Source organism: Myotis davidii, unplaced genomic scaffold, assembly GCF_000327345.1.
Source record: "Myotis davidii unplaced genomic scaffold, ASM32734v1 scaffold238, whole genome shotgun sequence".
NCBI lineage: Eukaryota > Metazoa > Chordata > Mammalia > Chiroptera > Vespertilionidae > Myotis > Myotis davidii.
Genome location: NW_006293779.1, coordinates 6,794,800 through 6,812,589, shown reverse-complemented (window position 1 = coordinate 6,812,589; position 17,790 = coordinate 6,794,800). Strand labels below are relative to the sequence as shown.

At 36.3% G+C, this 17,790-nt stretch overlaps 1 protein-coding gene across 2 annotated transcripts in view; it reads left to right on the top strand.

Annotated features, from left to right (window-relative positions):
- Positions 1–17,790, top strand: part of NCOA1 (nuclear receptor coactivator 1) — a 137,884-nt gene that overhangs the window by 58,282 nt on the left and 61,812 nt on the right. For both annotated transcript variants that reach the window (XM_006767522.2, XM_015566389.1), the window contains 6 exons: positions 1,176–1,342; positions 4,313–4,410; positions 10,959–11,136; positions 12,921–13,100; positions 14,691–14,786; positions 16,340–16,480. In XM_006767522.2, the coding sequence (XP_006767585.1) occupies positions 1,176–1,342; positions 4,313–4,410; positions 10,959–11,136; positions 12,921–13,100; positions 14,691–14,786; positions 16,340–16,480 (860 nt within the window). The remainder of the gene's footprint in view (positions 1–1,175; positions 1,343–4,312; positions 4,411–10,958; positions 11,137–12,920; positions 13,101–14,690; positions 14,787–16,339; positions 16,481–17,790) is intronic.

The following is a 17,790-nucleotide window of genomic DNA, read 5'->3' as shown; positions in this document are numbered from 1 at the left end:
ATGTGTTCCATTTAGTGGTATTTTGTTTTATGTAAGTAAATACATTTGATGATCTGACTTGGTTCTTTTCGACTTACTAAGTTGTTATGTAAATGCTATCATCTTTATAATCTTTTTAAAATTAAAATAAATGGCATTTTAATTGTTGCCAATTATGAGCTTTTTAACAACTGCTCTTTCCCCTTTTTCACCTTTTTTTTCTACCATTTTTATATGCAGCCAAATGATTTTGACTGCTGCTTATAAAACAAAGAGCTGCTTATGGCCAGTCTTTCTCATTCTTTTAAATTGATAATAGAAAAAGTCATTTCAAAGTAATACTTCATTGTCTTTATCTTACATAAAGCAAGTTACCTGATGACTTGGCTAAGTAACCCAGGGGTAAAGACTGGAAAACAAAAATGAGCAATACAGTCATTCAGCACATTTGAGTGAATGTAAAGTGCTGGCTGTTTCCACTGTTATCTTTTGTTCTCATTATTTTGCTTTAAGATAATTTGAGTTTGACTTTATTATATTTATAAGACCTTATAAGTAGATGGTATTTTTATTTTTTAATTGAACCTATTTTTAAAACAAAGTTGTATACTAAAGACATTGTTCTCTATACCTTAGTTTCTAATCATTGATTTATTATCCTTTTTATTTTACTTCTTAGATGGGTACTTTTTTCTTTTTGATGAGGACCAACTATAGTCTATTCATTATAAGAATCAAGAGTTTATCAGATTTCTTATTATAACTTATTTGAACTCTTTATAGTCTACCCTGCTTAATTTATAACAAATTTATTTGAAAATTCAGATTTTCTATCTGAAGGCGTTATTTAGAAGGTAATATAATTACAAATGCAGGTAGTATATATGCTGTTTGCTTCCTTTTAATATCTGTATTCATTGTTATTGAAGTAGTCAATGAATATACATTGCTGAGGAAATTTATCTGTGACAGCAGTCGTTCTCTTTATGTATTTTAGCTAGAATTGGCTTCTGTTTTGGTATTTTGTGGTATCCGTTTTTTAGATGTGAATTTACCAGTAAGTTGTTTTCTGAATTTGGTTTTATATTCTTTATAAAAATAGGAGTCTCTCTAAATGTGTAAACATTAAGTACTCAATCAGAGAAGGAAATGTAGTGGTAGAAATGTACACTTACTGAATTTTCTTTGTGTAACAGCACTGAAAAGAGGCGCAGGGAGCAAGAAAATAAATACTTAGAAGAGCTAGCTGAGTTATTGTCTGCAAACATCAGTGACATTGACAGCTTGAGTGTAAAACCAGACAAATGCAAGATTTTGAAGAAGACAGTCGATCAAATACAGCTAATGAAAAGAATGGAACAAGGTAAAAAAGCAACCCGTGGTCCTGGGTGATGTTGCTAAGTGGTTAGAGCATCAGCATGCAACCGAAGGGTCTCAGGTTCGATTCCCGCTCAAGGCAACATACCTGGGTTGCAGGTTTGATTCTTGGCTGCGTGTGAGAAGCAACTAATTGAAGTGTCTCTCTCACATCGATGTTTCTCTCTGTCTCTCCCTTTCCCTTCCATTCTCTCTAAAAAGCAATGGAAGAAATATCCTTGGATGAGGATTATCAAAAACAAACAAAACATGGCTTAGTAATTAAAGATACTGACAATATGTGATTTTATTTTTTTATTATTAAGTTGCATTGAACTTCGTAATTTTATTAAAGAAACATTTTTGTTTAGATTCAGTTTATTTTAGAAAGTAAATCTGAGAGCCTTCTTGTTATAAGAAAGTGGCTTATTAGAAACTGGTTGCCTTGGGAGGTTATGGGACCCAGTACCAGGGCGTAGCGCCAGGGGACACAAATAGTGGTGTGAGATCTGAGGTTCTGACAGAGTTGAAAGACAGTAAATGATGGGAGAATCCTTCCATCTGAATAATGAGCCTCTTTCTGCCTGGATTCTGGGAAAGCCCTAATGTATTTTTATGATTTATATACTATCTATGTTTATTAGGGACCCCCACACCAGAAAATCCCTGGACTGCCTACCAGAAACAAAAACAAAACACGTTGGAGAAACACTTCCACACCTGGCCACATGGGATTCCCAAAGAAAGAGTGCTTCTGAGGGATTTTATTCTAAAAACTGATATATGAGGGAATAACCTATAATGAGTAAGAGCACACATAACCAACAGAAGGACTAGACCCAAAAGAATTTCAGATGAATAGAAGCGGTGTGAAGAGACTATAAACAAATATGTCTAAAATGATTAAAGTGATAAGGTTTTAAGATTTTAGAAGTTGGAAATTGGCTGGTAGTGACAGCTTATTTAGCAGACAGCAGAAACGGGTATGGTGAGCCTGCCCAGGGGAGAGCCAGCAGGAGGCATATGGCCCCTTCCCTGCTCAGTTGACTCAAAACCCTGACAGCCTGGCTCACGTCCCTAAGTTGAAGGTGGGAGGGTTCCCGTGGGGAAATTGAGCATCCAAAGGAACAGCACATAAACACTGACAGTTGCGAACGATCCCCACATGAAAAAATCAGCTCCTTGCCCCCACTCTTCACACAGCTGCCAGTCAGCACTTCGGTTTACCACTCTTTAACCTGAATAAAAATCTAAATACTTGGGGAAAGCCTATGATATAAAAGAGAACAAACAGAAAAGAGTAACTCGGAGAAAGCAGAGACAACACAGAGAGCAGAAGAAAACTTAAAACCAAACCGTCCCTTAGAGACAGAAGGAAAACTATTTTATCCGTAAAACAAGAACAAAATGCTATAAAATGAAACATTCAAAATAAAAATAAATAACCTAATTAAAAATGGGCAGGCAAATAGACATTGATCCAAAGAAGACATATAGATGACCAATAAGCACATGAAAAACATGTCATAGCCATCAGAGAATGCAATCAGAACCACACTTTACACCCACAAAACAATAATATAGTGTTCATGAAATCATACATATGGAGTTTAAGTATTGAATCATGCTTGGAAACTTATTGTGACCTCACAATACTGAAGAGGAGGAGTGGTGGCAGAGCTTCACTCTATTTGCAGCATTGTGTTAATTTAAAAGGAAAGGCCTGAAGCAAATACTGTTAACATCAGTGAAAAATGAATGGTTATTATGTGAATGTATGCCATGTCACTTTCTGTATTTTTTGGAATATTTAAAACATTGAATTTTTTAAAGTAAAAAAACGAATTGCAATACTCAATAATACTATGTTTGGCTTTTGGTGAACTAATTCATCTGACAGATTGGAAACTTTTTTAAGTCTGATGCTGCTTTAAGATAATGGATAGATTTTTCAACATCATCACACAAAAGAATTTCAAAGCACTCTAGCAGTTAGTTTTACTACCAATCAGATCATCATGACATGAGTGTGAAAGGTTAGTTGTTCATGCAGACTCCCAAAAGGAAAAATCATATCTTCACTTTCTCTCCAGTGGCAATTGATCAGAAAAGAAAAAAAATGATAAAAATAATTATTCTTTTACAATTTATCCATTTCTTAAATTTTTTGGTGTAGACTTTTTAAAAGGCTGTAGAATTATACCATTTTTCTCACTGTTGGAACACTGGACTTTGTAAGTCAGATTTCAAGTCCTCCTAGTGCCACTAATTAGTTACTACATTATTTGGAATGCATTACTTAACCTTTGTCCCTCAATTTTTTTTAAAATACATATTTTATTGATTTTTTACAGAGAGGAAGGGGAGGGACAGAGAGTTAGAAACATCGATGAGAGAGAAACATCGATCAGCTGCCTCCTGCACATCCCCTACTGGGGATGTGCCCGCAACCAAGGTACATGCCCTTGACTGGAATCAAACCTGGGACCCTTCAGTCCACAGGCCGACGCTCTATCCATTGAGCCAAACCGGTCAGGGCGTGACCCTCAATTTTATCTTCTATAAAACAAGTATAATTAAGACTAAACGTGAAAGTGCCTAGGTCAGCGATTTTCTTCCAGTGTGCCACAAAAATTTTTAAAACATGCAATACCTGTTAGTACTAGTTAGGGGCACTAACCTCTTCCCCCTTAGATTACCAAATAAAAAAATGACAGCAGTCAACACAATAGTAACCATCCAGTGTGAATGTATCAAAATCATACCTTTTTTTTTTTGGCAAAAAATGTATTTGGTGTGCTGCAGAATTTTAGTAATTAGTTTATGTGTGCCATGAAAAAGGTTGAAAATCACTGGCCTAGATAGTAAATATATATTTTATTTGTATCTGAAATTAGGTGAGTCTGTGTCGTCTTAAACTTGTCATTATAGAAATAAGCCCATTTTGGATGTGTGACTTTTTGGTTCTTTATTATAGAGAAATCAACAGCTGATGATGAAGTACAGAAGTCGGACATCTCATCGAGTAGTCAAGGAGTGATAGAAAAGGAGTCCTTGGGGCCTCTTCTTTTGGAGGTAGCTGTTCTCACTGACTCAGAAAGTCAGCAAACGCTTTGTTCTAGCCAGTTTGGGTTTTTTTTTTTCTTCTTTTATCTCTTATAACCAGTTAATAAATTATAAAACAAAGTAAAGTTTTAAAGAACTTGAATACTTATTTTGGGAACTATTTTGACAGTTGTTACTGTTTCAGAATTAAATGTTAATAATGATCATAAGACATTTTCATGAAGGCATTCTAAATAGTGAGATGGAAAACTAAAGCCTCCTGTATAGCTTTGCCATTTATTTCTGTGGTGGTTAGGACTAGTTGGGAAACTAAAACAGAATTCTTTAGCTAGCTAGTGCTGTCTGTGTGTCTACTGTAGAATTTCATCTTTGAATAAGGAATGCCTCATTGTTTGCAGTAGGTGTTTTCCTGAAAAGTTTTCTGACTAAAAATTGGTTAATTGTTTATGGAAACAGTCTAAGAGAATGTACTATTTTAACAACCTTCTATCAAGTTTTTTAAAGTAAAGAACTTTTAAATGGAATTACTCTGTAATTGCTGTGTAATTTCACTCCTGTTCTTTCTATTTAATCTTTAACTCCCTCTATTGTCAATACAGATGTTTCGTTTCCAAGTGTGCTCATCACCTTAAATGTTCACTCTCCTACATGAATGTTTAAAAATATGTGTATGTGTATGTACACACTTATTCCCCACAGTGTATACTCTTCTATCTCTAGCCCTAATTTTAACATGTATTATATCACATATATAAAGTAGAGATATAGCTAGACATAAAATAGATTATTCCTTCCTTATCCTACCTCAAGGCCCTTTTTTTTCTGGTGAAGTGTTTCTAACAAACGTGTATGGGTCTCTTTATTTTCTAACTTCTTCATACATATTTTCGTCTTGCCCTATTTCTGTGTCTTTGCATTAACCATAATTCCTTCTACCGACACTGCTGATGTGAGAACATTCTCAAAACTCAATTCTTGCTTTTCTGGTTCCAGAAATATTATGTATTCTCTTTGCTTCACCTTTCATCTCTAAAGAGATGACACCCAAATATATACTTCTTGCTTTAACTTCTTCCCATACTCCATTTCTGTACTTTTAACAGGCTGCTAAACATTTTTGACTCTCATATCAGCAACTTCTTCTCCCCTCAAAATTTAAATTCTTTTATTGATTTTTTACAGAGAGGAAGGGAGAGAGATAGAGAGTCAGAAACATCGATCAGCCGCCTCCTGCACATCCCCCACCGGGGATGTGTCCACAACCCAGGTACATGCCCTTGACCGGAATCGAACCTGGGACCTTCCAGTCCACAGACCGATGGCTCTATCCACCGAGCCAAACTGGCTTTAGTAAAATTTAAATTCTTTATTTCTCCTCCATGTTAGACAGTACTTTATAACATTAGACTATTGGTTGTAATGATTTTTATTAGGGAATGAGCACATACTGTTTAGAACCGTAAAATACAGAAGGCATTGGATACTGGCTAGAAGCTTCTCTCTGAGCCAGCACATGCATACACATGTAAGTGGGAGAGGAGGAAGCTACCACAAGTGATGAACTCTGATTTTTTTTATTATATTCTTTTCAAAAGCCATTAAACACGACTGCAGTTCAGAAACAGTGTTACAACTTGTAACAACTATAGTAAAAATTTTAATGATAGCATCTAAGTGGTGAATATATAGATGTTCACTACAAAATTCTTCCAACTTTGCTATATTTTGAAAATTTTTAATATAAGCTGTTAGAGGAAAATAAGTTAAAGAAAGAAAAGCACTTAGGCTCATTTCCCGCTTCTACCCCTCGTCTTCCCCTGCTTGGTCCCTGTCACTGTCCCGCTACTCGGTTACACGTAGGCCCTTCCCGGAGACCTGCTCCAGCCTAGCGTTTACTGCTCATCTCTGCTCCTCTGCAGGGTGTTAGTAGATGAGTCTTGTCATATCTTCTAATTTTTCTGTGGGAGTTCTACCTGCCTTCTTGGTGCCCTGAGTTTAAAACTAACCTAAGAATCTTCTGTCTCCTTTCATTTCTTTAAATACTCATTAAATTTATCTTCTTCATATAATGTCATTTGAGATCATGAATAAATATAAGGTATAGAGGGCCTCGAGGTTTCTGGAGTTCCTGTAGGAAAATGTCATCATTTCAATCCTAGTTCCACACGTTCTTCAGAAACCACGGAGATCAACAAGGAGAGCAAATAGATGGTCCACAAGCTGAGTGCAGCACCACTGCAGACAGAATACTGCTGCTGCCACTTTAACTTATGTAAACATTTGTTATTGCTGTGTGAGGAAGGTCCACAACATTTTAAAATGAACATAAATGGCCGAAACCGGTTTGGCTCAGTGGATAGAGCGTCGGCCTGAGGACTGAAAGGTCCCAGGTTCGATTCCGGTCAAGGGCATGTACCTGGGTTGCGGGCACATCCCCAGTGGGGGGTGTGCAGGAGGCAGCTGGTCGATGTTTCTCTCTCATCGATGTTTCTGACTCTCTATCTCTCTCCTTTCCTCTCTGTAAAAAATCAATAAAATATATTTAAAAAAATAAATAAATAAAATGAACAGAAATGACAGCAAAACATCCACTCAAGACTACAAGAAAACAAAGTAAGGTGTTTTTTTTAGCTGATGAAATTATTACCCTGAAAACCACTATGAATCAAAGGGAAATTGTAACACAACATTACACATGGATTAAATGTCGTTAGGCAAGCATTTTAAAATGTGAAAACAGAACATCAAATTAGAAATTTCAAAAACTCAAGAGATATATTTAGGTTCTTGACTCTAACGAGCAAATAATAATTTTTTTTTATGAGCTATAGATACATGAAACAGAGACTGTATAATAGAATTACTAACTTTTACTGACTTCAGAAATGCCTTCATGGACAGCCTTTTCTATTCCTCTTCTCTATTCTCCAACCCCATCCTCGTTGCCTTAAACTTTGTAGAGTCTGATCCAGCGAAGCCAAGAAGAGGTGGTAAAAAGCCACTGTGAGCTTGTCCATTGCATCATCTAGGCTGCAGTCTAGTGCTGCACTGTTTAGTAAGTTAGCCACTAGCCACACGTGGCTATTCACAATTAAATAAAATAACAAATTCAGAGCTTCAGTCTCAGCAGCCACTAAAGTGCTCAGTGCCTACATGTGGTTAGCGCCTACTGTATTGCAGGTACAGAATGTCCGAACATCCCCCATAATATGAGAAATTCTCACCCCACAACTTGTCTCCCCACCACCGTTTTGAAACATAAAATTTAAAAAGTAACATGGATTAAGAATGAAGGTATTAAAAAAAGAATGAAGTTATTGGAAGTACTTCCCCCACATTTAAAGAGACAGTGGTATTAGAATTTATTATTTAACAAATAGCCCATGGTAAATACTCATCAGTACAGGCATTTTTTTTTATTGATTAAGTTATTACATATGTGTCCTTATCCCCACATTACCCCTCCATCCTCCCCACTCATGCCCTCACCCCCCCTGTTGTCTATGTCCATTGGTTAGGCCTATGTGCATGCATACAGTCCTTTGGTTGATCTCTCCCTCTTACCCCCACCTTCCCTTACCTTCCCTCTGAGGTTTGAAGGTCTGATCGATGTTTCTCTGTCTCTGGATCTGTTTTTGTTCATCAGTTTGTGTTGTTCATTATATTCCATAAATGAGTGAGAACATGCTATATTTATTTTTCTCTGACTGGCTGATTTCACTTAGCGTAATGCTCTCTGGTCCCATCCATGCTGTTGCAAATGGGTTCTGACCTTGACTCTCCCCATCCCCCCCCTTTTTTTAAAAAAATTTTGTGCGCATTTCCTAGGAAGTTTGGGAATCTACGTCTATGTCTATATGATGTACTGGTGTGTATGTGTGCACATGTATATGTGTATATAAATCATCAGGCCCTAGCTGGTTTGGCTCAGTGAATAGAGCATTGGACTGTGGACTGGCAGGTCCCGGGTTCGATTCTGGCCAAGGGCACATGCTCCGATTAAGGGCTCGATCCCTAGTAGGGGTGTACAGGAGGCAGCCGATCAATGATACTCTCTCATTATTGATGTTTCTATTTCTCTCTCCCTCTCCCTCTCTGAAATCAATAAAAATATATTAAAAACAAAAACATCAGTTAGGATTCTCTGGATTCCAAGCAAAAGACAACAATTCGGACGAAATTAAGTAAATGTGAATTTATTGGAATGCTATTTGGAAATCACAGAACCACGCTTGAAAATAGGATGAAAACAAAATATCTTAAGGAGGCTAGAAAGCCAAAACTATTCAAGTAGACTCTGAAAAAGACCTATTTGGGCTGCACCCTGCCGCTAGAATGAATGTATTCCAGCCAAGTTCCGTCTTTTCGTCATTCTCTGCAAGGTTAACCATTAGGCAGGCGGAGGTCTCCCCATGGCCTGATTAGGAATCCCACGAGATTTCATTTAATGGGGAACAAGTAACTCCCCAAAGGAAACCAGATATTCTGTGAAAGGAGAAAAGATGACGGTAGTTAAAAACAAATAAACAAAAAACCCCACACAGATGATGCATGTACTTCTAAACCGAAATGATTGCTCTTCAGAGCATCCCTTTCATGAATCCTGCTGCCCTGTGAACATCTTTATCTGAATGTTCCTCAGCCATTTCAAATACAATATTTCTAAAACTAAATTTATAATCATTCCTTTTAACTTCTGTTTATAAAAAGAAAAAGTTAAAAAAGGAAAAGACTAGATTCCCCCCCCCACCCCGAGTCCCTTAGAGAAAGGCACTTATCTGCCAGGACCCCAAAATCATTAGTGAAGAGTCACCCCAGATGAGCATTCCCATAGGTGCTGCAGGTGACCAGGTGCCGTTTGTTCTGCTTCTGTCAAATTCTCGGCTTCCACTGCCATTGCCTTCCTTCAGGCTCTTACTCGAACTGGACTATTGCAATGGCATTGCCACTGAGTTCCTTGCTCCCCAGCGCCACACCACACCCACTGCCAGAAAGATCTTTGCAAAAGTATATTATGTCACTCTCCTATAAAAATGGTGCCTTCAAGAAGATCTCCGTTGCCTTTGGGACTAATTCCTTATTTTTGTTGTTGCTTTTCCTTGAAGCTTTACAAAAAAAATTTATTTTACTGTTAAATATAACACATATATTACAAGTGCATGCAAAGTGATTTTTTTTTAACCTCTGAGCTGTTTCCTCTGTTTTGAATGTCCTTACACCTCTCATTCACCTGAGTTACAAAATTAAATGTGTTATTATTTGGAAAATGTCTGCTAGGTAGCATATTATCATTACCACTTGTCTCATAAAAAGGTCAACAAATTGGGACATGTATCTCTCTTAAAAAAAAAATTAGTAACACATTTGTAATACCTTAACTAATAATAAAAAAAAATGGAAAAAAGAAAAAAAAAGAAAAAGAAAATTAGTAGCCCCATAAACATTGTTAGACAGCTCTTCTAAGAATTTGTCACAGATAACCAGCAAATGCCTATGTGATACAAAGGATTTGTCTCTTACTACAAGATTCTGTAAATGTTCTATTTTAAAGGTCTTGTTTTTATTGCTTATATACATTCTATAGCAAGTAAACTGCAATATATTTCAGTAAATGGAAGGATTATAAATAAGTGAGGGGCCACCATCCACCTCTGTATTCTGGATCTTCTCTTGGTATTCCACAGTTTGTGATATGTGACTGTCAGTACTGAATGAGGTACCAGGGTGTGGTTATGTTTATTAAGCTTAATTTCTTCCTCAAGTTTTGAATTACACTATAAGGGGAGGTTCTAACTGTTTACTACACCTCAATGGGTTTCCTGTTCCCCTTGGGGCCATACATCTGCTTCTGGAGGCCCTGGCTCTGTCTCTGTGATTTGGACCTCCTATGCACTGCCACGCTCTCCCCTCTGCCTAGCCCTAGACTGTTCTTCTCTCTTCCTCTTCCCCTCCTTGACTGTTCCTTTTATAACTAAGGTAGGAGGATGGGCTTTTTTATTGGTTTCTTATAACTATTAAAACTCCTGTAAGGAGCTTTCTTTGCCCTCAAACCCTCCCCCCTCCCCCCAAAAAAATTAAGTATCCTTCTTCGTCCATAGAATAGTCTGTATATGTCTCTGACACTGCATTCATCACTGGAATTTATTATGTTTATGTCTCTCACTCTACCATAAGTTCCTTAAGGGTAGAAATGAGTGCATAGGTCAGTCACTTCAGATCTGCTACCATAAAATGTCTCTCTAAGGGGGGATGAGGACACACTTGTAATACCTTAACCAATAAAGAAATTTTTTAAAAAATGTCTCTCTCAGGAAGAAAGTTGACATACTCATTTATGCCTACTTGAAACATTAGTGTACTGTTTTAAAGTCCTGTCCTGTCCACAGAGAGCACGCAATAGGAAATCACCTATTCAGCCCTCACTCCTTTTTTTTTTTAACTTGACATATATTGCTGACCTCTTTTTCAAATCCGAAGTATACAGTATATGTTTATTTTTCTTTTTATCTTTTAACCTCCCAACCTCTTAACCCCCCCGCCTTTTTTTGGTGTTGCAGGCTTTGGATGGATTTTTCTTTGTTGTGAACTGTGAAGGGAGAATTGTATTTGTGTCAGAGAATGTGACCAGCTACTTGGGTTACAATCAGGAAGAATTAATGAATACCAGTGTCTACAGCATACTGCATGTGGGGGATCATGCTGAATTTGTGAAGAATCTGCTACCAAAATCACTAGGTACAAAGAAATGTATTTTTTAAAAGAATATGAACTCCCTGTAGCTTCTCTTTATGTAAATATACTATTTACCTAAATATAAAATATAATAATATACTAGTATTATAAACACATGGTATTATTCTAAGAAATGTATGTTATCATATATTAAAAATATTTTAAAATATAGTTTCAGTCTGAGATGTAAATATGAAGAGGGAATGCCATCAAATAGCTGATGGAGGCTTTCCGCCTCTTCCTCCCGATTGTGCCACGGGATTGTGATGGTAATGGGAGGCCAAGCAGAAGCGTCAGCTTGAAATCCCCTTTGTTTTCCATTTTCATTATGTCCAAGAAAGAGAGAAATGAGTATCCCTCCCACCACCCTGCTCAAAGAGAAAAAGGGAGGAAGGGAAAGGGAGGGAGGGAGGAGGGATATACTATCATATTATGTACTTATTAAAATCAACATTTTGGGGTGTAAGTGGTTTCAGCTCAGGAGTTCTAAGAATGACTGGACGAGTTGTTAAGTGACAAAGGAGCCTAGCTTAGAGAATGGATAGGGGCTGATTTCTAGCCTTTCTGCTCCATTCACCGAGCCATGTGCATATTGCTCCAAAACTGGAGGGAAGACCTTGGCTAGAAATTCTATATGACTAAAGCAAACATGCAAATAAAATGTTATCCACAGCTCTTTATTTTTTACATTGTTTACTTATTTCTTCTTTGAAAAGAGTACTCTAGTAACTGAGGACCGACATGATTGTTTTTATAAAATCACTAGTCCGATATGTGAATTGTGAATGGATCTTATGTGTCTTGTTATTTTAGAGTATAAATGACTTTAGAGATAATACTGTGGATTCCTTTATTTTAAAGACGAGGCAAAGATTAAGTAATTAACCCAAACCTCACCACTAGCTGTAGCAGGACCAAGACTCCTTACTCCAGTGTAGGTTTGTTTCCAGGATTTCCTCCTAACAGCTATAGAGTGATGAGATTGTAAAAAAGAAAGAGCGTCAGTAGAAATGGTGGCCTGCCAAACAGAAACAGAAATTCTTTTTTGAAATGTACAGACAAAAAAAAAGAAGAAGAAAGAAAGAAAAATGTACAGACATCTTTTCTAGAATTCTAGATTCAGTTTTCTTTTACTGAATTAGGTGACATTTCTGTTTTAATGGTCATTTTTATGTAATAACTTACTGATTATCCACAATATTCAGAGTATTATGTAAACTGAAAAAATAGTTATAATAAACCAAGGTTGTTCTCTATCTACTCTAAATATTTTATTTAATCACAGACTCATTTGAGAAACTTTGAATCCAAAAAGGTGCACAAGCCCATCCTTAAAAGTTCACGCCTGCCAGGTTAAAACTCCTGCTTGACAATGGACCTAAGGTTTTCAGTCATTTTTTATTGCCAGACTATAACTGGAAACAAAATGGAAAAGCTTGTTAACTGCCGTTAAATTTGAGTAAAAGAGCTAGTAAACTATTAATTTGTAATTTTTGTCTATATATATAAAGAATGCTAATGAATTAGGGTACTTGTAAGGACTTCTCGTTGAGAGAGGAAATCCTATACAGTCTCCTAGAAATTTTACAATTTTCAAATTGGTAGATATTTACATTTGCTAAGGAAGATAAGTATTCTGTTGCCTCAGGATAACATTAGATCTGATGAGGTCTCTCTGTCTTTTAATCTGAGTACCTAATTAAATAGATGGCTAAATGTGTCTTTTGTATCTTCAGATTTTGTACTTTTTCACTTATTCAGGGATATAATCAATTTCTCTTCCGCAGTAAATGGAGTTCCTTGGCCTCAAGAGGCAACACGACGAAATAGCCATACCTTTAACTGCAGGATGCTAATTCACCCTCCAGATGAGCCAGGCACTGAGAACCCAGAAGCTTGCCAGCGGTATGAAGTAATGCAGTGTTTCACTGTGTCACAGCCAAAATCAATTCAAGAAGATGGAGAAGGTAAAACAAAGGGTGACTTTAAGGTTTTTAGTTGCTTTTTCCATGGCTTTCAGGAATAGGGAGGTAATTGATTATAAAAACTGCCTTCTTAAGATAGTATTTTTGGTTACTGTATTATATATCATAATGGCTGTTCAACTTGCTCTGTATTTCTTAATTTTTAAGAAAAAAAATTGCTAACATCTATAATCACCCCTTTAAAATGCCCCCAATTTCTCAATTTTAAGCTGGCATTCCTAGTAAAATGTCAAATTTGTACCAACTTGCTGCCTAGAAATAAGAGATGTCGCTAACTGCTGCCAGTTGGAAACATACCAGATGCAGCAAGCTGTTGAACAGCTCTGATTTTTTTTTGAGTTTCAAGTGCAGGGAACATTGGAGAGTAGAGTTAGCATTTTTGAGGCTATACAAGGTAATTTATAAAGAGAAGACTTATGAAAAGATGAAAACGCAGCCGAAGCTCTAATATGAACATGGCATCATCATGGCTGTAGTTAAATATGTGACAGTGGATGAGTTTTCCATGTGAACTTAGACTGAGCTAAGTTAAGAACACCACAAATTGGAAACTGGAGTAAGGACCGGGAGAGGTAGGAGATGCGAAGTCAGTCAGATGCCAAAAAAAAAAAAAAAAAAAAAAAGGCTGTGTACCCGTATGTAGCTGGTCTCACCAGGGAAGAGTGCCATGATCAACTGGGGACTTTCTATAAAATAAACATGCAAGGCTGCTTTATATGAATAAAGTTCATATTTAGCCATGTGATATTGCACATTCAAAAAATTTAGAGCTGGAACTTTGAAAAAATTATAGATCCTACAATATAAAGTCCTGTGTCAAAGGCAAATTATGCTTCTTTAGAAAGAGTTAAATGTTTTTTTCATATGATAATTATTATCTGCACAGAAGTAGTTTTGCCTAGATTTAAGCAACACAGTAAATTTTTAAATACATTCTATAGTCAATTTCTTATAGTCATCAGTACTTATGGCTACAAAAATTAAATTTTTTTAAAGAACATTTTTTATTTTATTTTAGAGAGAGCAAGAGGAAGGGAGAGCGAATGAGAGAAACATTGATTTGTTGTTCTACTTATTCATGCATTTATTGGTTGATTCTTGTATGTGCCCTGACTGGGGATTGAACTCGCAACCTTGGCATATCAGGATGATGCCCTAACCAACTGAGTTACCAGTCCAGGACTTACGAATAATTTTTATAGCCATTAAGTACTGATGCATATAGGAAATTGACCATAGAGCTGTATTTTAAAATTCACTGTGTTGCTTAAATCTAGGCAAAACTACTTTGAGTTTTTATCATCCAAGTACATGAGATGCATCAGTCTCCTCTAGTTTCTAGTTTAGGTAAGAACAGTCAATGGGAAGGAATTACTTAAGCTAACTGGAGCTTCCTGTTTTTTGGTTGCCAGCAATTTTATTTCTAGCATTATACTTTCATATAGAGTGACTCCAGTATAGTGTCAGATCCTATAAAATGTATTACTTCTATAAAAACTGATAATGTCAAGTTATAGATTGTGAACCATTTTCTACCCTTTTTCTTCATTTTCCCTTTCTTGTTTTGGGCAGATTTCCAGTCATGTTTGATTTGTATTGCACGGAGATTACCTCGGCCTCCAGCTATTACGGGTGTAGAATCCTTTATGACCAAGCAAGATACTACAGGTATTAACTGCAAAGTTAAAAATGTTCCATCAGTATTGATGATGTCAGCTATGCTTTTAAAATTAATTACATCCCAGATATTGTGTCCATCTCTTCTTTGCTTTTCCACTTATGTCCACTTGTCTTACACAGAAAACATTTTAAGTGGTGGTTTTGATGTTGTACATTTTAGATATTATAATCATTCTTATTTTTAACTTTTCATATACCTATATTTGTTTTTATTATAAATTATTTTTCATAACCATGGACTAAAGTTTTTAAAGCTATTTGGCAATGTAGATTTAAATGCATATATTTATAAGTGGATACAAGTATGGTGGTTTTAATATTATGCTTAAATGTATCTGGCTATTTTTTTCTTTATTCTTTAAATTTATTCAGCACATAATTTTTGAATACCTAGAAATGCCTGTCACTATGTATGATTGCTTAAGAGTGTACACAGTTGAGCAAAAAGCAATGATGTAATTACAAATCATGATATGTTTTATGATGGAAAAGATGTGAGATGGTAAGGTTAGCTAATAAGGAGGACCTGTTTAAAATCAGCTGGTTAATGAAGACCTGGCTGAGGAGCTGATATTGAACCCTTAAGTTTGAGGTGGTGCCAATTATGTGTGTTGGGAGGGAATGGTGGGGAGGGGCACGGGGCAGAATAAGCGCTCCCGATTGAGGAGACAGCTGCGGGGCCCCAGGAGGACAGGAATGTGTTAGAAGAACTGAAAGAAGGGCACGCCACGGGGCGAGGAAAGGTGACAGCGCCTGAAAATAAGGCCTTCTTTGAAAGGCTACTTCAGGTTTGATTTTCATCAAAAACAAATAATTACTGTTCTTTACAAACTGTAAAATATTTTTCGTGTTATTTAATCTTCACTCTAGTATATCGCGTTTTTGTTTTTACATCAGAGTTATATGTTTCACTCACTTCTTTAATAAAGAGAGAGATCATTTCTACTAAATTTTATTCTTTGTGAAAAGTTTAGTTTTAATGTACTTTTTCGTCTTTACCATTGTTTATAAGATCCTCTTACAATATTTACTAATATTTTTGTCCCAGAAATCTAATATTCCTATGTTGTATGCTTTATTGTGTTTTTAAAGGTTCGTTTCCAACTGCTCTTACTAAAGAGTAGGTGGAAATAAATTACCAAAATAATATATTCATGTCTGCCTCTCCTTCCCCAATGAGTGATTCAGCCATTAGTGTGTAGCTAGAGAGCAGGATCCGTAGAGCAAGCCAGATGAGTCTGAGCAGCATTAGTCCCAGCAGCTTCAGGTCTTTATGGCGTGCCTTTAATACTTGGCTGGAATTGAATTTTAGAATATGACATACTAGTAGGTAACACACTCCAAGGCCAAAACAATTTTTTATTATCATGCCACAGATATACTGCTACCATAAGTACTAAAAATTAATAGTGCTTTTTAATGCTTTTTTCCATTATGCATTTGGGAGGCAGAATATTTCTGAGAAGCGGTTGTTCATTTTGAAATACAGATTGATTAGATCAGGAGTCTATCATAAATGTAAAATTTTATTCTTTGTCTAGGTAAAATCATCTCTATTGATACGAGTTCCCTGAGAGCTGCTGGCAGAACTGGCTGGGAAGATTTAGTGAGAAAATGCATTTATGCTTTTTTCCAACCTCAGGGCAGAGAGGCATCTTATGCCAGACAACTATTTCAAGAAGGTAAAGTTTTCTCTCAGTTATTTTCACTAACTTTTCTCTTTATTAATAGTGAATAACTTAATATGGAATTTATGGCTTGATAAGTATTTTCTCCATATTACAGTTTTTGCAATAATCAGTTTTAGGAAAGGAAGAAATGGGTAAGCAAAGTAATTCATGAGTGGATCCTGAATTTGGGATGTACATTATAAAGACTAGGATATCATGTGGTGGTCACTCATTCATTTGTGCATTCATTCATTCGGCAGACATGTATAAAATTCCTCACATGCATAGAATACTATGTAAGGTGGCAGGAATACCGTGATGTTTAAGAAGCGGGGTTTTGGTGTCAAGGAGCTTAAATTGTATTAGGAGAATACTTGACAGCTTTAAAGATCAGTGTGACATGGGCTATAATAGAGGTATAAATAAAAGAAGGAAAAATTTAATTATGACCTGAAGAATCAGAGATGGCTTCAGAGAGGAAGTGGCATTTTTGTCTGGAAGATCATTCCCAGCAGAACAGGCATGTCCAAAGGGCTTCGAGATCTATATTGTGAATGTTTTCTTCATGACTGTTACAGTACATGAATCTCCTAACTCAGGTTGAAGTTTAAAGCTATTGATATGTCATATGAAACTAATAATAATTGAATAGATGCTGCATCATAGTAAGCCTATGGGAGTATAAAACAAGTATATTCTCTGCCCTTAAGGAACTTAACAGTATTATAGGAAAGACAGGGAAAGTTATCTTAGAATTAAGTCCAGAAAGTTCATAGAGATTCTAGATAAAGGGATTTTGATGAACTTAAAAAAATATTGTCATGTAATTATGGTAGTTTACTGCCCCTTTCACAATGTAATTTATTCTTCAAACTCTAAGTAGTTTCTTTGGAAAGAGACTCTCTGCATGGCTATTCCTGAAAAACAATTTAAAAATACTTTTCATTAATTCCATCATCCTTCTTGATGTTAACATTTTCCCATAATACTAGGTTTCCTATGTTTACAGATGATTTTCCACTCATTACATTTTAGGTCACCTGCTTCCTAATGTATGGAGGAAACAGCTTACTTTTTTTTTTTTTTTTTTTTTTTTTGAAACAACAATAGAAAGACCGTAGCTGTGTAAGGCGTTTGGACCTGGGACCTGGACCGGCAGGGAAGGGCCAGAGCGGATGGGGAACAGGGGTAGGGAGAGCCCTATGCCCTTCTCCACCCTTGCATGAATTTACCAGGTAAATGAGCACATGCCATTCTTGTAATCACCTACATCAATCAAGAAGAAAGCCTTTTAGAAGAAAAAATGATGAAAGAACAAAAAA